At 44.6% G+C, this 26734-nt stretch overlaps 1 protein-coding gene and 1 non-coding gene across 2 annotated transcripts; one reads left to right on the top strand and one right to left on the bottom strand.

Moving 5' to 3' along the window:
• Positions 1-17400: 17400 nt before the first annotated feature.
• Positions 17401-17471, top strand: TRNAG-CCC (transfer RNA glycine (anticodon CCC)). The gene has a single exon. It is a non-coding gene; the product is annotated as a tRNA-Gly (tRNA).
• Positions 17472-18888: 1417 nt separating this feature from the next.
• On the bottom strand, positions 18889-24589 carry LOC147849285 (folate-binding protein 1-like). Its single transcript, XM_087337684.1, has 4 exons — positions 24457-24589; positions 23266-23627; positions 22289-22605; positions 18889-19294 (listed from the first exon to the last, which is right to left on the bottom strand). Exons 1-4 carry the CDS (start codon positions 24527-24529, stop codon positions 19174-19176), a joined length of 873 nt encoding a protein of 290 aa, XP_087193810.1. The 5' UTR covers positions 24530-24589; the 3' UTR covers positions 18889-19173.
• Between the last annotated feature and the right edge of the window lie 2145 nt (positions 24590-26734).

Genomic DNA, 26734 nt, shown 5'->3' with positions numbered 1-26734 from the left:
AGAAGGACTAAAAACGGTCATGACAGACGGTATAGCTCCACCGGCACCAGTCCTTTTCTCGAATCCGGAGGAGGGACCGACGGTGGTGGACACTAGTAGTCCGGCGATTACAGCTATTGTCAAAGGGCACGAACTTCCCGGCACAGTAATCGATGGAGGTTCCGGAGTGAACGTAATAAGCCTCCGCACGTGTGATGCCTTGGGTATACATGAATGGGAGCCATGTCCGTTCTGGCTACGGATGGCGGATACGAGCTCTGTACGGCCGACGGGCTTAATACGGAAATTGGAAGTCACCATAGGAGGCCACACATTTCACATCTCGGCTGTAGTGTTGCAGCTACAGGCGCAAGGCGCGTACCCACTGCTGCTGGGCAGACCATGGTTGAAAACAGCACACATCAAGCAAAATTGGCGGAAAAATATGATTACCTTCCGGCGCGGAAAAGCCAAGGTCCGGGTTCCGACACAACCACGGACAAGCAATGGTAAGGAATGCATACCGCTGTATGCGGAATGTGTGAACATGCTTGAAGGATTGGCAGACGACGAAGAAGCCCAGTACTTGGAGGAACACCCGAAGATCGTACCACTCTTCGAGATTGACGTAGCTGAAGCCGTAGCGCCATACTTGCCGCAGCGGGACGACACCGAAGCCGAACCAGACAAAGATGCGATTCGGGAATTACGGCAAGCACAGGAAGCATTGGAACGGGAAATGGCCGTTTCCCAACGGGTAAAAACATCCCAGCTCGACGAAGTGAACCTAGGAAGCAAGGACGAATCAAAGCCGGTTCACATCGCCAAAGAAATGAAGCCGGAAGATAAAGCGGCGATGATCAAACTTCTCACGGAGTTTCGCGACGTATTCGCCTGGTCATACGAGGACATGCGAGGGTTGGACCCTCAATTATATCAGCATCAGATCCACTTAGGCAAGGACGCGAAACCAGTGGCGCAACGACGTTACCGAATGAACCCCAACTACGCCGCCAAAGTGAAGGAGGAAATAGACAAACTCCTAAGAGTGGGCTTCATCCGGCCGGTAAAGAAAGCGACGTGGCTGAGCCCCATCGTCGTCGTTCCCAAGAAGAACGGTAAAATCCGTGTGTGTGTAGATTACAGGAAACTAAACGCCGCCACAATTACGGATGCATTCCCTCTTCCGTTCACGGACGGAGTACTGGATGCCGTCGCCGGTCATGAAGTTTATAGCTTTCTAGACGGGTTCAGCGGGTACAATCAAATTCGGATGCACCCGGACGACCAGGAGAAGACAGCGTTCGTCACCGAATGGGGGGTGTTTGTGGCCGAAGTCATGATGTTCGGCCTAAAAACGGCACCAGCAACGTTCCAGCGAATCATCATGGAGATCTTCGGCGAATACATTCCTGCCTTCATGCAAGTTTTCCTGGATGATTTTGCAGTCTATAGCCGGGGAAAAGACCATTTGCAGCACCTGCGGTTATGCCTTGAAAAGTGTAGGTTATACCGGCTAAGCTTAAACCCAGCAAAATGCATCTTTGGAGTTTCAAGTGGAATATTGCTGGGACACATTGTAAGTAAGGAGGGCATTGCGGTCGACCCGGATAAAGTAAACGCCATACTAGGGGCACCGGCACCGAAAACAGCCAAAGCACTAAGCCGATTCTTAGGACAAATCCGGTGGCACAGCCGGATGCTCCGTCACTTGGCGGACTTGGCGACACCATTACACACCGCGGTACATCGGACACCGTTCCAATGGACGGAGACGGAGGATAAGGCATACAATGCCCTGAAGGTACTTTTGTCGCAAGCACCAGTCGTGCAACCTCCGGATTGGAGCAAGGAATTTCATGTGTTCGTTGACGCTTCCGACATCGCTATCGGCAGCGCCTTAATGCAACTTACGGAGCCCAAATGGTACCGGCCGGTATATTACGCCAGCCGGAAGCTGTCCCAAGCGGAGAAGAACTATTCAACGACGGAACGGGAGGCCCTGGGCATGATCTACAGTGTAACAAAGTTTCGGCATTACCTATTGGGAAGGAAGTTCTCCTTTCATGTGGACCACTCGGCGCTCCTGTACTTAGTGTCCAAGGCGTCCCTGACCGGTAAGTTGGCCCGTTGGACCTTGCTGTTGCAGGAGTTCGAATTCGAGATTTTCCACCGGCCCGGTATCCAGCATGCCGTAGCAGACTATCTAAGCCGATTAGAGTCCGGAGAACCAGGCGACGGAGTAGCGGATGAATTTCCGGACGCAGAGTTATTCCGTATCACCCCGGAAACGGCAGCGGACGACACGGTGGCATCAGAAGATAGGTGGCTGACAAACATGCACCAGTTCCTAAGCACGGGCCTGCCACCGGAGGAAATGAACCGGGACGAGAGGAAACGACTGGCGGTGCAGAGCCGCAATTTCTGTCTATTACGGGACACTCTCTACCACAAGGGAGCAGATGGAATATGGAGACGGGCAGTCCGTAGTGACGAGAAAGAAGTAATCTTACGGGAAGCACACTGTGGGGTTGCCGGAGGACACTATGCCGGGGAAGCGACGGCGAGGAAAGTATGGCAGAGCGGCTTGTGGTGGCCCACGACGTTAAAAGACGCCGTCAAGTATGCTAAGGAATGTGACCTATGCCAACGAATGGGCCAGCCTACGGAGCAAGCACGGATGCCACACCAACCGGTACTTCCACTAGAGCCATTCCAGAAGTGGGGATTGGATTTTGTCGGACCGTTCAAGCCACCGGCAATGAGAACGGGTAATCGTTATGTCATCGTGGCAACGGATTATTGCACTAAATGGGTGGAAGCTAAGGCCCTGAGAGACAACACCGCGTCATCCACAGCAAAATTCCTGTACGAAAACATTTGGTGCCGATATGGATGTCCGATTGAATTAATCAGCGACCAAGGAGGCCACTTCCTCGGCCAGGTAGTGGAAAGCTTAACAACGTTCTATGCCGTGGTCCATAAACGAAGCACACCGTACTACCCACAGGCGAACGGGTTAGCAGAGTCCACCAACAAAACGCTGCAGAACATTCTCCGCAAAATTGTCAATGAAAACCGGACAGACTGGGACACAAAGCTCCATAGTGCGCTATGGGCGTACAGAACGGCATACAAAACAAGTATCCGGACAACGCCGTTCCGGTTAGCATTCGGCTTAGAAGCGGTCATGCCGGTGGAATTTCAGGTACCAAGCTTACGGATCCAACTACGGGAACGGCTGAATGAAAAGAAGTCGGAGGAAATGCGGCTAGCAGCACTATGCGAACTGGAGGAGCAACGGCTGGCCAGCATCCTCCACATGGAACTGGAGCAACGACGACGGAAAGCGTTCGTTGACCGTCACCGGAAAGGTAACGAAAAGATGTTCGAAATCGGAAAGCCGGTTCTAGTATTCCAAACGAGGATGGGCAAAATGCCGGGTAAACTCCGGTTCAGATGGACAGGCCCGTATTGGCTGACACGGGAATACAACGGGTCCTATCAGATAGGGACACTTGCTGGTGAAGTACTAGGCAAGTGGGTAAACGGATTTCGACTAAAACCCTATAAAGGACCGATGCCAAAGAACCCGTTTATGCAGCTCACCGGCACTACACCGGGATCGGTACGTATCGGACCGGAAGAAAAAGACGACGGGGAACCAGTAGCAGAGGCGAAGGAAGACACGGCAACCCGTAAGGAAAACGGTAAGGGTCCAAGGGGACCTACGGATGGGTAAGGTCACACACCGTCATTAAAAATAAAAATAAAAATAAAAAAAAAATCATTAAAAATCGAGGTATGAACGGGTGTGAAAGCAAGGCGCGAAAAGGTACGTAGTGGGCATTTAAGAGCCGCCACGCTACTTAATACTAAATTGGTACACGACGTGTGCATGCTCGAAAAAGGCGCCAAAACGCACAAAGAAGAAGCAGAGCGCATGGAGACCTTTTCATTTCGCGAGCCAAGAAGCACAGAAGCACCAAGCCAGTGGAAGCTGAGCAAACGCGAACCTGCACGCAGAGAACCCCCGCGCTCAGAACGCTCTCTCTCTCGCTCTCACTCTCATCACCACTCTACTTCGCCATCTTTCCTCGACCTCGAAGCAGACATGGAACCACAAACGCTGTCGGAAGCGGCCAGGAAATGGTTCAGGCAACACGGACTGGAGGGCTTCTTGGCCATCATGGAAGCACCACCGCACAGAGAAGCCGACCAGGTCATCAAGGAGCTCGACAAGGAAGTCATCACCGAGGAAGCGATCCGTGCGCTAACAGGCCTTCCGGAGGGAGGAATTTTTCAGATTGATAATCCAACCTCGGAGCAACTCACCCGATATTTCGGTGAGTACTCTGTTGCCGGCAAAGGCTATCGAACGCAGGGCGGCGAAGATCCGCTGTTCAGGGAGATAGCTCGAGTGCTCCATGAGTACGGCCACGTGTACCCCCGACCCCCTGTCATGCCAAAAAATCGGGCAGGGATGATCATAGCCACCTATGAAGGGACCAAGGTGGATTGGCCGGTGTTGATTGCAGACGGTTTGTGCGTGGCAATCGACATGGTACGAGGAAAGGACGGCAAGGAGGGCCGGAAGCTGTGGCATGCCGTCGCTCAGTGGATAACATTGCTCGTGCCGCCGGTCGAGACCGTTCAGCCAAAGAAGCGGCCAAGAGTATCGGAAGGAAGCACCTCGAAGCCGGCGTCCAAACGACAGCAGCTGCTGGCGTCGAAGGCGACGAAAGGGAAGAAACGGGTCCCAGAACCGGAGGAGGTGTCACCGGTCCGACCCGTCAAGATAACCATACGGAGATCGAGACAGAAGGAACCGGAACCCTTGACGGCACAGAAACATGCCGTGACACAGGAAGAGGAAACGGAGGAGCCAGAAGAGCACCTCCAACGACGGTCAAGAAGTAGGACCGCCGAGACAGGAGGGGAGCGGTCGTACCCGCGAGAGGCAGAAACGCCCCCAACTCAACCTGAGCAAACCACAAGGGAAGAACCGGAACCGGTGCGTAGGGAACCGGTCTTGTCGACTTCTATAGAAGAAGTCAGTCCAACGGCTCCGGAGACGGCGAGAACCGGAACTCAACAGCCGGCGAGCCCAGCCAGAGCACACGGCGGCCAAGGAGTAGAACCAGAACGGCATATGCAGGCAATCAGGCCAGACAATTCCACAGTGAATGAGCCGACCCGACCAGTACAGCAACAAGGCACCAGTAGCATGTGGCTACGGTGGGTAGGCGAGCAAATCGCCGGAGTGGTCGAGTATATAGAGGCGGAAGAAAGAGCGCACCAGGAACGGTTGCTCGTCACAACCGTAGATCTAGAGACGGCCCGGTCCAGAATCCGGAGCCTTGAACAAGACTTGGACAGGGTCACAAGGGAAATGGCTCAAGTGGCTTTGACAACACAAGTCCAAGCACCGGTGACTCCGGGCATTGTACAGAATAAAGCGGCAGATCAACCTGTACATAGCAATCAGACCCCGGCAACGGAAACCGTTCCGGAGAGAAATGCGGCACAAGCCCAAGAGCTTGCGGATTTAAAGGATGAGCTAGCTGCCCAAGAAGCGCTGAGGAGCCGCGAAAGAGAATTGAAGACGGCAGCGGAGGCAGAACTCAAAAAGACTGCTGAGAATCTACGGCGGGCCGAGGAGAGCTTACGAAAAGGCCACCAAGCGTACGACCGGCTCAAGGAGGAGAAGGAGAAAATGCTGCAAGAGAAGGAGAGACTCCGGAGGAACGCCGAAACAGAAGTAGAGCGCCTGAAAGAGGAACTCCGGCAGGTAAAGGACCGGGAGGACCGGAACCATCGCCAGATCAACGGCAAGCTCAAACAAAAAACGGAGGAATTTGAGCAATTGCACCGGGAGTATAAACGGTTGCAAACGGAGCACAAGGAACGGACGGATGAGCTCCGGCAAGCAGTTGATCGGACCGCAACCGCATTCGCCAAGGAACAAGCGGAAAACAGAAGACGGTTGGAAGAGGCGGAGAAGGTTCGGACAGAGCTCCTCAGGCAACAGCAGGCGGAAAAAGAAAGAGCGGCGGAGGTACTGCAGAGGCTGCAAACGACATATCAAGGGCAGCTGACGCGCTACAGGGAGCAGGCGGAGGATACGGCAAATCTCATCAAGCAGTTGAAGGAGCGACAAGTGGTGGAAAGCAGAGCACAAATGGGAGCAAGTCGCATCCAGGATATAATGCGGGCCTGGTTGAACCAGACCAAGAGCTTGATTGACAACGGGTCCGTCAAATGGTGGACCAAGTGGGCCACGAACGCGGCGGAACTCCAATTGCTCCGGGCTGACGTAGAGAACCGGCGGAAGGAGGGAGATGATTGCTATATGCTGACTTCCGAAGACTTCACCGGCATAAGAGATGAGCTTGCCGAAGACTTTCAAGCCTTGGCAGATGACCAACTAGGGCAGGTCCGGCAACTTGTAGCTCAGCTGGACGACGACAGGCTGGAGGCGCAGATCCAGTTTGAAAGCTATGAGAGGTCTCGGATCCGGGGAGAGAAAGAACGAGAACCGGTTACGGTCAACCTCAGTGATGAGGAACCATTACTGGAAGGAGACCGGACCGGAAGCAGTCAAACGGAGAAGCCGGAGTCAGCGAAACAAACGGAGCAGCAGCAGCAAGCAGAGCAGCCGGAGCAGCCTCAGTCCCAACCGCAACCACAGCAGCAGCAGCAAGCACAGCCGCAACAACCACAACCGGAAGAACAAGTGGAAATTCTTGAACAAAGTAATTTGGACAATTTGGGTGAACAATGAAGGGGCCGAGAAGGGTTCGACGTACAAGGTACTGTCCCACGGGCGTGCCATGTGTTACCGGCCGGCAAGGAGTCCAAAATACGGAGTGAAGGAATTAATTAGATATGGTTGTAAATGAGCATAGTGTGGACGGACGGACTGGAAACGGTATGCCGTTCCAGATCCGGACGGATCCCGAATAGGTGCGAGAGGCACCGTTTTGTACTACGGGCCGGAAACCTATTTAAAGGCCCGGACCCCATTGTAATCACAGCGGATAATTAATAGAGCTTATGATGTTTATACTTCTGTCTTGATTTCCGTTCTGTAATCACTGTTATATCTTACGCGTGTAATTAACCAAAGCAATCTAATCGTGTAACCTACGTAAGTCGGTGTAATCGTTGAATCTTAATCCTATGCCGTAATCACCCTTTGGTGAAGTGTCTCCATGACACCTTGTGTTAGGCCTTGTCCGGCTAAGCGAATAACATCTCCCATCAATATATAAGGATGGAGGGAGTAAATTGTAATGGTTGTTGATTTGTATTTCTAAATATTGATCAAATTGACTATATTCAGGTGATTCCCAATTTTCGATCTATCTTTTCTAATCTAATCAAATTTATTAGAATTCTAAGGGTTGATTAACATAATAAAATACACTCTTGTGATTTGCGAGTTTTTGATAGCTCTTTCTTATAATATACACATATTCTAATTAGTCTTAAAACTCTCCTCCTCCTAGTCCATAACCTCGTTGATTTCCTTCCGACTCACACAACGATCCGGCGTTGAAAGGCACCACACAATTGGGGAACCCGACATGAAAATGGGTGGTAAGGAGATGGAGAATCAACAAGAGGCTAACAACATGATGACAATGTTCGAGCGGATGCTACAAGAACAACGCGCGATGTTGGAGATTGTGGCTGCAGGAGAGCAACTTGTGCAACGGAACGGGCAATTTAACGGGAAGGATGGGTAGGATACAACAACAAAATCCGACGTAGGAAGTGTTTGAAGAAACGCTAAAGACTACATTCTCTATCGAGAACTCCTCGAATGCAACGGGGAGGGGATTCGAAGATTGGGTTGAAACACCGAATAAGGGATTGAAGGTCCTCGATGTGTTTTCAGCGTTCGAAAGTCGATACAGTGTTACCCCGTACGAGATGTACGGAGAGTCAAGTGTGATGACCGAGGGTCGAATGTTATCATGATGTTTTGTATGTGTAGGGGGCATAAATGTAATTGTGAGTCCATACGTATGTGAACACATACACACGTGTGTGCATGTGGATGGATACGAGGAGGTGTGAGTGAGTGTCCAATATGAATGCTCGAGGGGGCTTATACCCCTATGTATCTACCCCCTCTTGTACTATTTAACCCCTTATGGGGAATGAATGAAACATGAAAAACCATTTCTCTCCTAATCTCTCTCTTGTCATCCCTCTTTCTCTCTCTCTCTCCCCCTCAACATTGAATCCCCTTGGGAGGGGGGTGGAGCCATTCTAGGCACCACCCCCCACCCCGCAATGCTTCTCTATATGATCTCTCTCACCATCATACTCTCCATCACCATGTCTATCTTCATTACCTATCATCATAGTTGTCATTCATCATCATCGTCGTCCTTAACCCTAACCCTAAAACGTATAACACCTTTTGGCGACCACGACGGGATCCCCCTTTGGAAACGGAGTCAAAGAATGATACGCGGTGATGAAGGCCATAGCGAAGGCCATAGCGACATATTTGTGTGAGTGCAGGAAATGACAATGCGATGAAAGAATTCATGAATGGAAACGATGTTTGTGCAAGGTTGCGATTGGTGTCCATGTACGTGTTTCCGAATGCGGTTAGTGACAATGTGCGTGTTCGAATGCGTGGTGCAAGATGCACGGCTGGAAAAACAGCGACGCAAAGGGAACCGGTGCCAGCACGACCGGTAAGAGAAGCCCACCTGAAGACTGCGGTGGAAGACGCAGTGTGTGGAGCGGAGGCCGGCAGGATGTGCTGCGAATGCATGGGCTATGGTTCCAGAAGAAACAACGCAAAGAGAGTGGAACCGGAATCGGAACAAGAACCAAAGTTGGTTATCACCGAAGGGGCATCGAAGACAGAGAAGAAGATGCAGACGTGGACCAAACATCGACAACCAGAAAAAGGGACATCACAACAAACACACACATGCAAAGACAGCAGGACCAACGAGGGTGACTCGACAACAACATTGACGGACAAAAGGCTCAGGGCGCCAGACGAAGACAACGAGAGATGAAAACGGTTTCTGTCGGAGATACAGCCGGACAGAGACGGAAAGGGCCAGAGACCCCAAAAGCCATGAGCAAACCCTAGGTCGAACAGCAGACGAGACGCCGAATGACAATGAAACGACGGGCCAGACGGCAGAAAAAGCTGCCGGAAGGGCCGGAAACCAGTCGGAATAGCCAGACAGTGGCTGGAGCGGCCGGAGCGGCCGGAGGACCAGACAAGGCCGGGGAAGCAGACAGGCCGCCAGGAAGACGGACGGTGTCGGAGGACGACGGAAAACAGAGACGGCCAAACAGCAACGGTCGGAGATGGCGACGGCGGGAGATGGAGACAGAGCCAAAATGATGGCTGAAGCGGCCGGAATAGTCGAATACAACAACTGCTGGACACAGTCGGCATCGACCAGAACAACGACGGACAGAGGACTGATGACAACCAACGGTCATGAGTGGCCGAGAAGCGATAGAGACAGAGACGGAGATCTCCGATCATAAATAGAGATGACCTACAGCCATAGATGGACAGAGACGACAACCGGCCGGAAGGAGATGAAACGAATATGTAGAGGGAGACAACCACGATGCAGGACCATAAAGACAACGATGAAGACGACCAAACGACGTGACGGAGACAGCGACAATAGTGATGGACATCGACCGGAGCAGTGGTCAGACAACGTCGACGGTCAGAGCGACTAGACAAACGGCGGGGCAACGGCCGATACGGCCAGATGAAGATATGCAGTCATGGCCAAATAGGCAACAGAAAACGAGATGGAGAAGAAGAGAAAAGAGGAAGAAGAATTTGCTCCAGGAGCAAAACGCGAGAAAAGAAGAAAAAGAAAGATGAGGGTATCAAACATAATTGTAAAAACCTGAGGGTATATAAGAAAATTTTAAAAATCAAAGGGCACCTATGAAATTTTGAAATCTCATCCACCTAAAGAAATGGACGTGATCGACCATGACAACTCACAAAATCAACAAAGAATAACATACATGCACACAACATTTTTAAGGACCCGAAAGAGGATACCAAAGTTCGTAAGACGACAGAATGAGAATGTTCGTGTCGCGGAAAAGACGCTGACCGATGGAGATGATCTAGTCAAGCGCTCCGATCGAGGGAATCGATCGTTGAAAGGACCGATGGAAGTTCCGGTCGAAGAGATATCATCATCAAGGCATGTGGGATCGACGTGCAACGCACTTTCCCACGGGCGTGCCATATGTGTTACCCCATACGAGATGTACGGAGAGTCAAGTGTGATGACCGAGGGTCGAATGTTATCATGATGTTGTGTATGTGTAGGGGGCATAAATGTAATTGTGAGTCCATACGTATGTGAACACATACACACGTGTGTGCATGTGGATGGATACGAGGAGGTGTGAGTGAGTGTCCAATATGAATGCTCGAGGGGGCTTATACCCCTATGTATCTACCCCCTCTTGTACTATTTAACCCCTTATGGGGAATGAATGAAACATGAAAAACCATTTCTCTCCTAATCTCTCTCTTGTCATCCCTCTTTCTCTCTCTCTCTCCCCCTCAACGTTGAATCCCCTTGGGAGGGGGGTGGAGCCATTCTAGGCACCACCCCCCACCCCGCAATGCTTCTCTATATGATCTCTCTCACCATCATACTCTCCATCACCATGTCTATCTTCATTACCTATCATCATAGTTGTCATTCATCATCATCGTCGTCCTTAACCCTAACCCTAAAACGTATAACATACAGGAGATTGTTCGCGAGATATCAAGCTATCCTCGCACCAGACAAAGTGATCATGTTATTACGAGCCGTGGACATCCGACACTAGAAAGATCTTGGAGTGCTTCTAGAGGATACGACTACCGAGAGTGGCAGCACCAATACATGGGAAAACGTGCAGGACATCGTTCCACGATACACAAAGAGGGGGCAATGGCTTGGTAATGAAGAAAAGAGGGTCTCGGAACCAATTCCGAGACCAAGAGCCGGATTGGAAGACCATCAACCATGGGCTCAAGAGACTACGACCGATAAGGGAATTGATGCAACCACGATGGAGCAATTGCTAAAGGAGATGGAGAATCTCAAAATTGTGATGGTGATGATGTCGGAAGACCATCCCAAAAGTTCCAAGTATATGGATCGTCGATGCATATGGTGTGATAGCACCAAACATGATCGGAAAGATTGCGATGAGCAGAAGGAGGCTCTACGACGGGATCTCATCTACTATGAGGGAAATCGGATCCATTCAATGGACCATCGAAAGCCACTTTGGCCAAATTTCTGAAAAGACGGCATGAGGTCCTAGAGGAGGAGATTGCAGCAAAAAGCAATTATGCGACAACCGTGGAAATACGTGCGGGTGAAACATCTAGAGCGAAGTCGTCTTTCTGGCCGAAAATGCTAGAAATCTCCAAGAAAACCGACTCTGATGAGATCCGAAACACTACGGAAGGCATCCAAGAAGCTACGAGATGGGAGTGCCCTATAGACAAGAATAGCATTTACACCCTATGCCAATTACATGAGGTGTATATAGATGAGAAACGACGGCACACAGATAATGCGGTCGGACCATCGAAGACACTAGAGAGCTGGAATTCCAAAGGAAAAGGGAAAGGGGAAATGATTCCAGCATTCAAACTTGTGTCGGATATCGAACAACAGATGGATCTAAAGAAGGTGTTTGAAGAGAGAATCCTTGATAGTCGGATGGAATTTTCTCTCAAGGAATTGCTCAGAATAGCAAAGAAAGAGTTCCACGATCTCCTCATGGATCTCGTGAAGAGAAAGAGGCAAGCTATGGAAGAATCGAATGCTCTGAGGTTGAATGCGAATACCGTTGTAATGAATGACATGGAAGTGGAGGATGCGATTCCTAACTCCCACTACTCAAAGCCACACTAGGCACGGCCAACTACGGAGACTCCGGTTCGGATTGGAAACATTAAAGAGCCCGTAGTTGCATTGATTGATCATGGATCAGAGATCAACTTGATGTCCAAGGAGTTCTACCAGATGTCATGAACAAGTACACGAGGCTCAATACTAAGAGAGTGAGAGAGAGATCATACACAAGATAATAAGAAAGAGAGAGAGAGAAAGTAGTCAAGAGAACAAGAACTGAATTATGATTCTGTAACTGGTGTTGTTCACCTTGACTAAGGCCAAGGTGAACCCGTGTATTTATACATGTTTATGGGCTCTAAATGTAGCTCCATGCAAAGACTCATTTTCATGCACAAGCTTCTACAATGTTCTAGCTCCTAGAAGCTTCTAAAATCCTACATGTAGAATAGATAATCTACAATAATCTAGTAAGGTAACATGGTTATGTATTGGATGTATTGGTTAAAACATATTGATTAAATACAATAGGTCAAGAGTTCGAATCATGACATGACTGTTATCATGTCCATGACATTATCCCTCTGCTAAGGCCGCCTCCGAAGATGCCTCCTCGGTTTTTGTGGATATTGGTGATGAAATGCATGAACAACATTCGGTGCATTGAGTTGGTTCCCAAGTTGCCTCTAAAATGGGATACCCTTTCCATAGGACTAAGTATTGAAGTTGTCGTCGATGCCAACGAGAGTCCAGAATCTTGTCCACCTCATACTCCTCACCTGTGGAAAGCTCAATTGGAGGTGGAGGTGGAGAGTGTCTTCCAGGAATAGTGGATGGATGATAAGGTTCGAGAAGACAGGCATGGAAGACATTATGAATCTAGAAATGTGGAGGAAGTTCCAGCTGGAAAGTGACGGGATTGACACACTCAATGATGCGGAAAGACCCCAACTTCTTGTAATCCAACTTTCCGCAAGGTCGAGTAGTAACGACAAGGTGACGTAAGAGCCAAACTTGATCACCAAGTGCAAAGGCAAGTGTAGCAGAACGATGTCTATCAGCTTGCGCTTTATACCGGTTCTCTCTCTCTCTCTCTCTCTCTCTCTCTCTCTCTCTCACGAGTCATGACAGGAAGCGGTCCGACTTAGCCAAGATGTGGTTTTTTATGAATCGGCATCTTGGTACTTCTCTCCACCCAAGCCTAAGCCGATTGTTGTAGATGATCCAATGGCATCCAGAACAGAGAGCAGCGTCACGGAATCCAAATAGCCGGATAGTCTGACTTCTCTTTGGATGAGTGGTCAACCGGATGACGAGCCGGCGAGTAGTGAAGATTCTGTTGTGCTCTCCCTGCGCAAGGAACCGAGCAGATGGTTCACGTGCAAGGGGAAGAAGAAGATGTTGGAGTATGACACCGGCAGAGCTAAGTCGGATCGGAGCGACTCCGGCTCGAACGAAAACGAACCTCTGAGGAAGAGGTTGAAGTCGGTTGAGAAGGCCGCAAAATAGGCGAATCAGGAATTGCGTTGATCCACACGCCAGAAGAACCCCATGACGAGGTACGGGTACAATGAGTATATGGCGCATCATTATGTGTACATGGCGAAGGTGGTAGCCATGTGTGAGCCAGAGAGCTACACAGAAGCGGCGAAGGATCCTAACTTACAGACAGCCATGGAGGAAGAGATGGACACACTCACAGAGAATGAGACGTGGGATTTAGTAGACGTACCAAGAGGAGTGAAGTCGATCAGTTGTCGATGGGTCTACAAACTGACGGCTCTGTCAACCTGTACAAGGCCCGGTTAGTGGCCAAAGGCTACACGCAGCAACACGGCATTGATTACGATGAAACATTCGCGTCGGTCGCGAATATGACGACAATCTATGTCTTGCTTGCGCTGGCAGCAGCAAAGGGGTGGCATCTACATCAGATGGATGAAAAGAACGTGTTCCTACAAGGTGATCTTGAGAAACAGGTGTATATGATTCAGGCCCCTGGATTTCAGTTCGGCATGAATACATCGGCAGTGTGTTGATTGAAGAAGTTCCTCTACAAACTAAAGCAAGCCCCGTGTGCCTGGAACGCGAAAATCATGTAGCGACTGCATTGGATGGGCTTTGTCGCGTCGAAGTTGAACTCTTCACTCTTCATCCGGCAAGGTTGTAACGACTCGTTAAGTATTTTGCTTTATGTTGATAATTTAGTCATCATCGGCCCCGACTTGGATGAAATCGACTGTGTCAAGTCCGAACTCACAGCATCATTTGACATGAGGGATCTTGGGGACCTTCATTATTTCCTCGGGATCAAAGTGATCCGCACCCAAGAAGGCATACTGATTAGTCAACGCCACTATGTGTTGAGTATGCTCTTCAAATTCGGTATGAGGTAATGCAAGTCCATCTCGACTCCTCTGGATAGGAATGCAAGCTCCCGAAAAGGTTCCGACAAATAGTCGAAAGTCTCATATATCTGACCATCACTCGGTCGGACCTCAGTTATCCGGTCAGACTAATTAGTCAATTTATGGCGCATCCAACCGTGGAGCACCTTCAATGCGCACACCGAATATTGAGGTACATTAGCGGCACTAAGGATAGGGAATTGCTATATCGAACCAGTGTAACCGGATAGTTTGTCGGCTACACGGATGCCGATTGGGCTGGATATGCGTTCTCACTTGGGAGCATCGCAGTTTCCTAGAACAATAAGAAGCACCCAACAATGGCATTGTCGAGCACCGAGGCTGATTACCGAGGAGTGGCTGCCGCAACGTGCGAAGCCATATGGCTCAAAAAACTACTCAAGGATCTGCGTGTGGAGGTGTCTGGTCCTGTTGTGATCTACTGTGACAACCTCAGCAGCATCCAGTTGGCGAAGAACCCCGTCTTTCACGCCCGGACAAAGCACATTGAGTTGCACAACCATTTTGTCTATGAGCGTGTTCTCTCTGGTGAAGTGGAATTGCTGCATGTTCCGACGGATCGGCAAGTGGCCGATATCTTCACCAAACCCCTCGGCTTAGACAAGTTGTGGCAATTTTTCGGTGCACTAGGTATGCAGTACCTCGATATGCCGAACATGAGGGGGAGAAATGAGAGGAATGACAGAGACCAAAGGGATGACAGAGATGGTCGAACCAAAAAGCCGGATATCGATTTCGATTTCGGCCCGACTGAAGAAGTCGAAGTGCACGGGTCGGCTGAAGAAACTGAGATCGGACGCAAGGGAAGCGACCGGAACGGAGAGCCTAAGCCAGAGCCAACAGAAAAAGGGGGAGGCAAAGCTGGAAAGACTGAGACATGGACATGGGCCAATGTCGTGAAAATTTTGGAAATCGAAGAAGAGTTGGAGACAACCAACTCGGCCAAGAGCGGGAACGAATCGGAGTCAGCTGATTCGGTCAAGAGCAAAAGCTCGATTCAGTCGAAATGTTTGATTCAGAGGAGCCGAATCTAAGATGGGCCAAGCGGACAAAAAGGCATCTGAAACCGACGCCGAGACGAAGGAGCCAACGGGTTGAGGGGTGCCAGCAACGTGACTACAAGGGAGCTAATAAGGGCCAAAGGAGCAGAGAAGTTGGCCGAGAAGGTCAAGATGCACGGAACCGGACGCGTTGCGGGAAGCCGAAGCAGACCGAACAAGGAGTGCGAGCCAGGCGGGAGGACGCTAAGGGGAGCCGGAGGAGAGGACCGGCTACTACAAACACTAACACCACGATCCTACCTCAAGTTGAGCTTGAGGGGGAGTGTTGAGCGGACAAGCTCAACCGGATCCGGATCGGCTGAATAAGCCAAATCCGGATCAGCTGAATAAGCCAAAGTCGGATCAGTATCCAGATGGTATCTGGAACCCCGAGCTGGATCGGATTGTAACCGGTAGGCCGTTAGAGGCCTACGAATCTAGCCTAGTGCGTAGGCATACTTTTAGGAGTTAGTGTCAGTCAGTCGTATGAGCATTGAAGTACTTGTCAGTACTTCTGTTAGTCCGTGTAAGGACTTGTATAAAAGGGCTCTCTGAGCACATTCTATGTACAGAGAGTTATTATTTTGAATTGAGATTATTCTCTTCTACTTTAACTCTGTCTCTCCCGTGTAAGGTTTCCATTAAACTTGTGTCTGTATTCTTTTGCTATCCAAACGAGCCGGTTTTGTCTTAGCTTCCGCAATTGTATTCATTTACAACATGTCACCAATGTGTTGAGAAAAGTATTTTTTGAGGACCCACAATTAATTTCTCTAGTGTTACATGTGTTCTCAAACGCATGATATGCCCTCTTTCACACCTCTAACACAATTGAGCTTTCATAAATTTGCTTAAATGATTACAAGATTGGATTAAATACAATGATCAGGGATTGAGATTATGAAAGTTATTAAGAAGATAGAGATTAGGGATTGAGATTATGAAAGTTATTAAGACGATAGAGAAAGACTAATCTTTAACTTTGGAGATTAGAATGGAAGAGGCATCAGAAGGGTTTATAATTCCATGCATGTAGTTCTTCCTTATTTAACATTATTACAATTATGCCCATTTTGTACTTAGAAGGGTATAAAGGTTTCTGGATGTTATCTTTATACCCTTTCACAATGTTAAAATTTGCTCAAGTCTCTCTATTTTCCTACATCTCCAAGGGGTTAATTCGAATCCTTCTTGGATCCAGCCCCCTATCTTGTAAAGCAAAAGAATAAAAAAATGTATCGTCCAATCAATATTATGGCGCCAAGAATCTTTAGTGTTCTATGGGAACAAGACCGCTTGTGCGGGCCCCCGTCAATTCCTTTTAGTGTCAGACTTGCATGTGTTAGGCATGCCGTTAGAGAACGAGTCACACATACACGCTAGTACATCTCCCCGCAGTTGGGGGCAACCCGAAGGGTTGGGGATTTTGTTCCAACGCCCAGTCGTTGCTAGCTTTTCTAATAAGTTGTTGATTTGTTGGCACTTTCATGCCTAATGTATCCTTGAACCGTAGCATAGGAGGAGAGGTTGGGCATATACTTAATATCATTTTTAATGACTAGAAGTAGATTTATGATTCTTATTAATCAAAATTCTAGTCTTGTTTTGTCAAATATTGAACGATTTTTTTTGTTCAATGTCTAATCTCTTGTTTTCTTAATTCATTACTTAAGATTGATTGGTCATTTGCAAAACATAATTTGGCATTGCCAAAATCAAAGCAACTGACAACAAAATAATCCATAGACATGAGTAGATGATGGAGAGGCTTATGCAAGAATGACAAAATTCAAAGTCCATCACATGGTAGCAATATGTGTTGGAAATGGGTTGACATTCCCATCTTCTAATTCGAACTATTATGACATGTTAAGTCACATGTAACCTTTTGAAACTTTCAACCTCCCAGGCCACTTTGTATAAATTGATCAACTACATTATCAATTTCAAAGCAATAAGTAAGGAACTACGTAATTAATTTGCAGGTGTAACGGAATTGAGTGTGCGTGGCTTATAGAAATAATTTCAAGTAACTTGAAGAATTGACATGTAACGCGTATAGCGCAGCTGGTGTAGTGGTATCATAGTACCCTCCCACGGTACTGACCGGGGTTCGATTCCCCGGCTGCGCATCGCACCTTGTCTCCCCTGCTATGAAGTTATATTTCGTCTTTTTAATCTCCTTGCAAGAACTCCCCCTCACCCTTGACGATCTTTCGGCCTCGTCATGGATACATATATTGTTTTTCTGATTGGAGCCCAATGTCACACTTCTACTTCCCTTCGTTTCTTCTAATTATTAATGAAGTAATACAAATATCCATCACTCCATTTCCTACAATTCCCATCAAATAAACTAATTGTGTGCAATGAGCATAATCAATCCACCCATCCCTCCAGCTATTTATATCAACAATTTGAGCAATTTTTCAATGCTTTGTTGTCCAAAATGTCTAGGGAAATACCAAAAAGTCAAGAGCATTCTCCAAATATGAAACTCAAAATGTAATTCAAAGTTTCATCTGCCTCATTGTTGTTGATTTAATGCTATATGCTAATGTTTGAAGACACTTGTTGCTCGCACTAGTCTAGTTGTCTACTTAGGCATGACTAAAAATACATGTTAAAATGTTCAATAAGTGCAAGTGTTGAGTAAGGGTGTATTTATGAGTTCATGGAATGATTCACACACTCATGTCAAAGAATTGGGGAAGCTATGCGTACCAATTGAATGAAATGATTCACACTCTTACATTAATGATTCACACACTCTCTTATCTTAGAGTTGTGGACGATATGTCCAATGTTGTAACTGTTCAAGGAATGAGATAGCACTCTAGTTAAAATGTTAGTCCAATCAATAGTTTTACTAGTTCTAGGCCATGACTACCACTATAATACTACATTGAAGAGCATAAACTGAATGCAAGGGAATGTCAGAATGTTGGCTTCATATCAGTACTAGGAATCGGCAACAATTCAGTACCACATTATTATCCTCACATCACCACCAATGTGGGTTAGGTTAGGTGCTATAACTTGTCAAGGTGGAGAATTGTCATGGGCATAAAGAGAAACAGAAAGCCTCATCATGTCATCTTCATAGCATACTTCACTATGTACAATTATGGCTCATTCAAAATTTCATATTGTTCTAGTCTATTGTTGATCAACAGTGAAAGAATGAATAATTTGATGCGAGTTTTCAATTTTACATAATTTCAGAAAGCTAATGCAGTCTCTTATAAATATTGCTGAAGCTCAAGAGAAGTAAAAACTGCCTTGCATTTGTATTCGTGTAATTTCAAATAATCTATGTACTCTTGATCCTTGCCTATAAATTTATTATTAAAGGTTAGAAAACAAGTTGGAAATTGGATGAGGACAGGTCTACTCTTCACTACAAATACATCTGCCACGAATCATTTTTCTTCCATTTAAACAAAATGAAGAGCGGATGGTAAAACAACAATTCCAATAAATATAATACTTCCAACAGCATCAAACTACACTGGAAGGAAATTTCAACTGATTAGAGGAAGATTCAAATAACCCTCGCAAAGAAACAAATGATATTATGTACCAAATCAAGAACTTTAAGCAATTTTTTATTTTTTTTACTTTCATTTGAAGTCAATTATTCTACAGCCACCAATTACAGTTCTAAACATCACTTTGTGCAGAATCCTCAACGCCAAGAAGATGATCATTAAGCAGGAAAATCTTGGAATGTACTCATACTATAAGAGATAATATGGCATGAACTCAGGAAGAGTGGACACAAGTTCACATTATCCTTACAATGGTAAAACACCAGAATAATACAGAGATACCTCAAGTTCTCTTTCTAATATTCTTTTCCTTGGTGATTAGGGCTGCTTGATGCTTAGATCTCGCCTCTCGTACAAGACGAATCATTGCTTCCTTCTTTCGCTGAGAACTATTGTTTTGTCTCCTGCATAAATTTTCATAAAATACATGTTCAATGATATTAGATTTTGGTAGGCCAACTATGCAAACTTTCAAAAAGAACATTCACAAAAACATTGTTGTATGCATGTTTTAAAAGCTAGAAATTTAATCTGATAACAATATTGCGATTGATCAATTATCAGCTCGCATGTACTAACACTTGGCCTTGCCATTTAAACCATCACATATACATATGCATTGAGAAGGAAGAAACAGCCTATTTATGCATTGCCAAGGAATAGCCAATGGGTTTTTATTTAGTAGTGCTGCATTAATCTGAGAGCACCAGAAGTCTACAGGACCTTTAATAACATACAGAATGTATGTACTTCAATGACAATAATTCAGAGTATTGCGCACAAAACACCAATTATTCTTCATTTAGAATGTAAAGAGAAACATTTTTACAAAGACAAATTCATGCCACAGTAACTTTGAATAGGAAGGAAAATCATTAAGTCTGTGACTGTATCTCTACCCATTAACATGTCCAATGAATCCAAAACTGTGATTGCAGCTCAGTGAGCTTTGGCTTCGGTAGAATCATCGACACTCCTTGGTATACTATCTATTCTAGGGCATGGTTGTAGGCATACAATCTATATGTATGTTGAGTGGGGCAGGACTCATCTCTAGTAACTCCTGCCAAACCTGTCCCCATACATATCAGCTAGGTTATGTACAGTGCTAGTATAGGCAATGGTTGATGTTGACTTGGGAAGACCCTGATAACTGTGTGTGATGTGCTCTGATCATGAGTGAGGGGACAATGAATGATGCCAAGATGACAAGATGGTGCTGTGCTCAAGGTTGAGTGAGTGTTACCTGTATCCACTCCCATCATTTCCTATTCCTGTATAACTCCTCACATAAAAGACCACCCTTAGGCCCTCTTACCTCTTAATCCATGATGTGTTCAGACACACTTGCATTTGACAGGTCTCAAGTTCTTATCCTCCTGAAAGCCCCCAGGTTCAACCCTGAGATCCTCACAAACCTTCCATATGGCAACCCATAATCTGAGCCATTTGCAACAAAGTACCTTTATGCAATGAACACCACTCTGTTTGAGATAATTGGAGTCTAATCTACATATGTGTAGCCTCTGGATATCCAGCTATAATCTTAATAGGAAGATCTAGGCCTTGTTAAGAAAACAATTGCTACTCCTGACAGAGAGAGAGAGAGAGAGAGATGCAGATTATGTAGTTGTGGGACAATTAAACTTCAGTACAAAAGTTTGTCTCAACCCTTCATTTTTTGCAAATTGAAAATTAATGGAAAATCCTAAACTTTTCAACCGAATCTAGCAAATTTGTGTCTAACATAAGTTCGTGAAAAGTGGAAGACTTCAGAAGTTTTCCAGCTAAGCATTGAGCAAGCTTGAGATAGTTGAATATCAATGGGCTTTAGCACTTGGAATTTAATACACCTCCCATTGCTCTTCTATCTCTAGTTTTCGTCATATCTGTTGGAAGTGTATCATCAAGATTCACAGATTCGCCAATAATTATGTGATACTGTTGTTCTCATGAGATCTTTCAGGAAATTATCTTTGGTTGTAATAGTATAAGTATGCCACATCAAAAGACTAGTGGTTTGTGAAACCAGTCGCTGCAAAGAAACTGTTTCTGCTATTGTAGCATTTCTGACTTCACTGGTCAGTTAATCCACTTGGTAGTATTAAATATGATATGAATTCTCTCATAGAAATACAGTTAAGAGATACAAGGCCAGTAAGGTGGTTTATCAGGCATGCCATAGAGATGCACTCCCTTCAAAATGATAACAATTAACGTTCTGTGGTGCTAACAATAAAATCAAATTCATTGGGAAAGTGATTATTTATACATCAAGGGAATTAAAATATATTTTATGTGCATGTACTATTAGGATTTCCCATTTAGTAGTGATTGAACAATATTGGCATGAGCCTACCTAAGATGTATAAAGAAAACGCAATATTGACATATACATATGCCCCTGGTTTAAATCTGCAATATATATGCAGGAATATGATAAACTCAGGGTTTTTTAAATTCTCTTCTGCTTTTAATTTGCACCATCAAGGTTTCATCAAAACACTGTTTGAAATGAATCAAATGTTAGGTCCATTTGGAAGAGTTTCAAATATATCCATCTTCGTCAACTACCCAGACAAACCTATTTATATGTATTAAAACAATCCAAAAACCCTACATTTCCTACATTGAAAAATAGAATAACTGATCACTATATAATACCACAGTCCATGTGTTGTGAGGTCTAATCATTTTTACAAAACTCCATTTCCTATCTTTATAAACCTCATTAAATACATTCAGAAACATGTTGCAGTTAATATACTTCACTTATGAACTGAGAAGTGATCCTCCGTAAATATGGGCTTTCCGTTAACATTTTCATCATTAAAATTTCGACAAGCCTTATTTAGAGTCAAGAATATAAGGATGTCTTCATGAACCAGATAAAATCTCGCCACCAAAAGGTCAGAAGACAAGTCATTATCTATATCATGTAGTTCTATCATCATTTGAGAGATGATTCTTGCAACTGTGCAAGTGGGTATCCGGGAAAAGCAAACCTTCAAAGTCCTTTGGGAAATATAGTCTTCTCTCAAGTCAGGCAAGACAGAGGCCTGGTTTATACAAGCTTACTTTCTGAAGGAAACATTTTCTAAGAGCTGAAGACATCACTAAATCTTCCTGGTTATCTCATGAAAGTAACATGAAAATTCTCATAAGAGAACAATATTTGAAATGATATCATTCCGTCTAGGCTATCAAGAATAATCAGTGTACTAACATATGGATGAAGTTTTAAGGTCATCCCACCCCTCATGGTTTTTCATCTTAACTCGGATGCATTAAAAGAGGCAATAAATTAACATAAGACATCACACATACAAACACACCAATGAGCATAAAAATGCATTTCGTTCATTGTGTACACCGTGAAGAACAAATTCATCGCTCACCTCATTAATAGTATTCCAGCTGTCAAAACAAGTCCACCAACAGCCCAAACTACCAGATCGCCTTTGCTCAATTGTGTCGTAAGGTGTCGTAATAAATGTAGTACTGATTGTTTTTTCTTATAAGTATTCTTCTCAGATTTCTTACTTGTTGGAAAATCTGTGTCCAAACTTGGTTTTCCATCAAAACAACCTGCTTCAATAATGTTCTTTGTACTCGGTACAACGTATCCAGCAAGCTCACAGAACTGAGAACCATTGGTTGCCCACTTGCTTGCTTGGGCACAAATAACATCCTTAGAGCCACATGGTAATAGAACCTAAATGATATTTTTGTTGATTAGAATAACATAATTTAACAACCCATTCTAAATTTTAAAGGAATATAATGAATATCCCATGTTTATAATGCCTATATTTCAGAACAAAACATGACAAGATGACGGGTGAGCCGGCATCCAAAGAATTACTGGATATTTCACTATGATATTTTTGTTAAGAATTACTGGATATTTTACTATGATATTTTTACTTTCACAAAATAAACATCTAAAGACAATATTTCAGGATTACAAAAAAAGTGATCCTCATTAAAAATAGCGTGACGTTTTCACTATCATATTTTACCACTATGACCACAGATTTCACTATTCCTACACAGATGGTAGTTGCCTATGAAATTTCATCATTAATGGGTTTGCTACTAGGTCTTCGGTTTTCCACTCTTTATCTTATACAGATAATCTTCATCACGAATAAGCGAAAGTGCACAATATCGTACTATGCATGTAATTCATCAATTCATTCACAAATAGGAAGAAGTGCATGACATCGTGCTACAAATACACATCATCAATACATTCACAAACAAGAGGCTGTATATCACAACTGCGCTATACACGTAGTTCACCAATACATTTGCAATAAGAGGCAGTGCATAACATTGTGCTATACATGTAAATTTCTTATTTTCTTCTTACCTGATTCATCGCATCAAAGGAAAAAAAAGCATCTTTGCAAGCATTGAGAGCTGATTCGCAAAAAGACTTGCATAATTTTGGTGGGCCTTGCATGACTCCTACTAGAGGGTCACAAAGAGCACATTCCATAGCTTCCCAGAATAGCAAACATTCATTGCTTCCTTCTCCGCTAGTTGCCAACTTCCGGATTGATAGCAGAGCTGGGTGTGTCTGAGCTGCTGTGCAACACGTCCATTTGCGATATATTCGGCATAGTGTCAAATCATCAGGTCCTTTAATTGATCTTCTTGGGGGTTTCCCTTCTAAAGAGAATGGAGGGAAACGGCCACCTTGAGAAATACAGACATGGCCTTCTTCTCTTCCTGCCAAATAGAAGAGCGGCAAAGTAATTTACTTCATAGGCAATCCACAAAGAGTCCACAAAAAGCCAGAAATACAGACACAAACATGCATGCATTCATGCATACATACAGAAACATATATTCTATTTAGATAGACATATAGATATGGTGGCCTTCATACAGAACAGTTTTTGGGAATATGATGGCCTAACTTACTAAAACCTCAGGTAAAACGTTTTCTTCCACCTCTTCCATTCGGAATATTTATAAATAAAAAAGAAAAGCCAACAGAAATATATAATTTGTCTACTAAATTCAAAACTTTCGACTGAATACCTGCAAAGTTTTCTACAATATTCACACAAATTTCTACATAAGAACTATCTTTAATTATTATTATTGTGTATCTTTAATTATTATCCTTTTTCAACTAAGATACACAATTCCTAGAATTTGATGACACAATTCCTATAAATGTGTGGTACTCTCTAGAAAATTCCTAGCCGATTAGTAAAGAAAATTTTCCCAAACAAATGGATACAGGCACTCGAGAGTTTGGATTCAAATTTGAAAACATCCATTTTTGAATGATCCTTAAAATGTTTGGGCTGTTTCATGCATAAAAGAGAAACTCGGTAAAGAAATAATTGCTGCGCTGAAAACTGACCAAAGAAGACTAACTCAGAAAAAAAATACACATGGAAGAATAACAGTGCAAATGATAAAAACCAAAAACCAATACTTCAAAATGTATGGAAATGATTATCAGCGCCAAATCATCCAGCTTGATAATGCAAATCCTCGACGGATCTGTATTTCATGGAGCAGAAGAAATTTGTTGGATATTTACCTGATGCGAAGGAAGATCTGCAGGAGACGGTGAAGAGAAGGATGAGAAAGGGAAGGCGAACTTGACGCGCCATAGATTCTTGCTCAGGAGGAGGAGGAGGAGGAGGGCATGGTTGAAACTTGAACACAGAAGAAAGAATGAATTTAGGTGTAGGGGTGTGTGTGTAGGAAGAAGAAAAAGAAAACGAAGATTGAGTTTATTTGAAACGAGGTGTGGATTTTTCAAAAGATGATGTTATATCAATATGTATGTATGTATGTATGTATGTATGTATGTTATGTTTGCATATATGTACATACATATATATGTATAGAGTCTAGACATTTTGGGGGGCGGGGAGCGAGTGTCTTTAACTGCTACCAAAGAATAACGAGGGCAAGCGAGGGAATAGCGGCCACAAACAGAGACGACAGTGCAAGTCACTCGCTCAACTGAGGTGGTGCGTGTGATTTGCGCCATCGTCCGCCCAGTTAGACACCCTGCTCTATTTTCATACACCTTGCTCAAATTAAACGCCCAACAGACATGAAACCGTTGAAAAAAATCCAAGTGTAAAAACATGTTGAGTATATGCAGCAATCACATGAATCGGATTTGAGCATGTATTTCAATACAATATATGATAACATCAATTGGCCAATACATGAAACAAGAAGAAATCCATAAGTAGCATGTATTTTAATACCATATGATATAGACATGAAGTAAAAACTTGGTCAATCATATGATTAGTTTCTTCATTAGGTAAAAGTTGGTCATCCATTCATATACACTACGAAACTTTATGATATACAAAAGTGCCACAGAGTATATTCATATAGAAAATGGGCGAATTACAAAATGGTTGATTCATATAAAAAATGTGCAAAAGAGTATATCCATATATATACATGATCAAGATTATACAAAATGAGGCCTTCCTTTATACTGTGGTGTGCCTTCCTTTTTTATCATGCATGTAGCTAAGCCAACCCACCCTTTAAGCACGCATGTAGTTAAGCCAACCCAAATGGATACCTTTGTATCGACTATAAATTGAGCAAGAAGTAAGAAGCTACGTAGGCTAGTTTTGATCTCTTTATGTGCATTTCACATATTGGTAGCTAAAAGGGTGGCACCACAATACAATACAAGCACAAAAAAGAATAAAAAATATACATGGGATCGACTACGATGAGATCTTCTCACCGGTAGTTGAAATGCCCACCCTTTGGCTCCTTCTCGAAGTCATGTTCACGAAAGACCTAGAGCTCGAGCAACTAGACGTCAAAACAACCTTCCTTCATGGAGATCTAGATGAAGACATCTATATGTCTCAACCGGCAGGCTTCACGGCGACGAGGGAGCAAGGTCACCTCGTTTGCAAGTTGAAGAAAAGCTTATATAGCTTAAACCAAGTGTCGTGAATGTCATATCAAAAATTTCATACCTACATCCGGCAGTGTGGCTATAGGTGGTTAGATTTCGACCCATGCATGAACGTTCGGCAATTGGTCGACGAGTCCTGGATCTACCTGATATTGTACATTGACGATATGTTGATTTCTTTTTTAATGACACGATGCACCCTCAGCAGGGCACCCGGGTATACATCACACACTCGTTTCACCTCCAATCAATTCTATTGGCCTAAGATGTGTCCTAACATACATAAGTATGTGACTAAATGTTACTAATGTCAAGTTAACAAAGCCGAGCAACTTAAAGCCATTGGACTTTTACATCCATTGAACATTCCCAACAATAAATGGGATAGTAGTTGATAGACTTACTAAAATGGTTAGGTTTATAGCTATTAAAACCATGATAACAACTCTTGAATTAGCTTACTAATACGTTGATGGATATTGTGCGTGATCGAGATTCAAAGTTTACCATCGACTTTTGAACGCAAGTCTTTAAGAAGTTGGAAATTACCTTGACCCTGAGCTCCACGGATCATCCTCAATCCGATGAAGAGACAAGACGCATAAATCAAATTATATGCTTCAAGAATATGTTGCTAAGCCAACAAAATGGGAATGTTATCTTCAAAATTTGGAGTTTGCTTATAACATCTCCAAGCAGCCATTGATGGGATATAATCCTTTTATGTTGATGTATGACTTTCAACAACTAGTCCCGATTGATGTTAATATACATCATGATGAGTTGAGAGGTACACAATTTAACTTTCTAATGGATATGCAAGATGTTATTCCTTAGGGCTGGACAATGGCCTAACACAGGGTGTCTACGAAAGACACTTCACCAAAGGGGTGTTACGGCGAGATAACTT

This window comes from Azolla caroliniana, unplaced genomic scaffold (assembly GCF_043228905.1).
Source record: "Azolla caroliniana isolate FFs.n. ecotype wild unplaced genomic scaffold, voAzoCaro1.0.p SCAF_89, whole genome shotgun sequence".
In the NCBI taxonomy this organism is placed as follows: Eukaryota; Viridiplantae; Streptophyta; class Polypodiopsida; order Salviniales; family Salviniaceae; genus Azolla; species Azolla caroliniana.
The sequence above is the reverse complement of the archived record's forward strand: the minus strand, read 5'-3'. Positions and strand labels throughout refer to the sequence as shown.

Coding starts and splice junctions, on each gene's coding strand:
- LOC147849285 (XM_087337684.1), bottom strand. CDS start 24,529: ATGGCGCGTCAAGTTCGCCTTCCCTTTCTCATCCTTCTCTTCACCGTC. Junction 22,606..23,265: donor CCTTTGATGCGATGAATCAG/GTAAGAAGAAAA, acceptor AATATCATTTAG/GTTCTATTACCATGTGGCTC. Junction 19,295..22,288: donor GCTGGAATACTATTAATGAG/GTGAGCGATGAA, acceptor AAATTTATGCAG/GAGACAAAACAATAGTTCTC.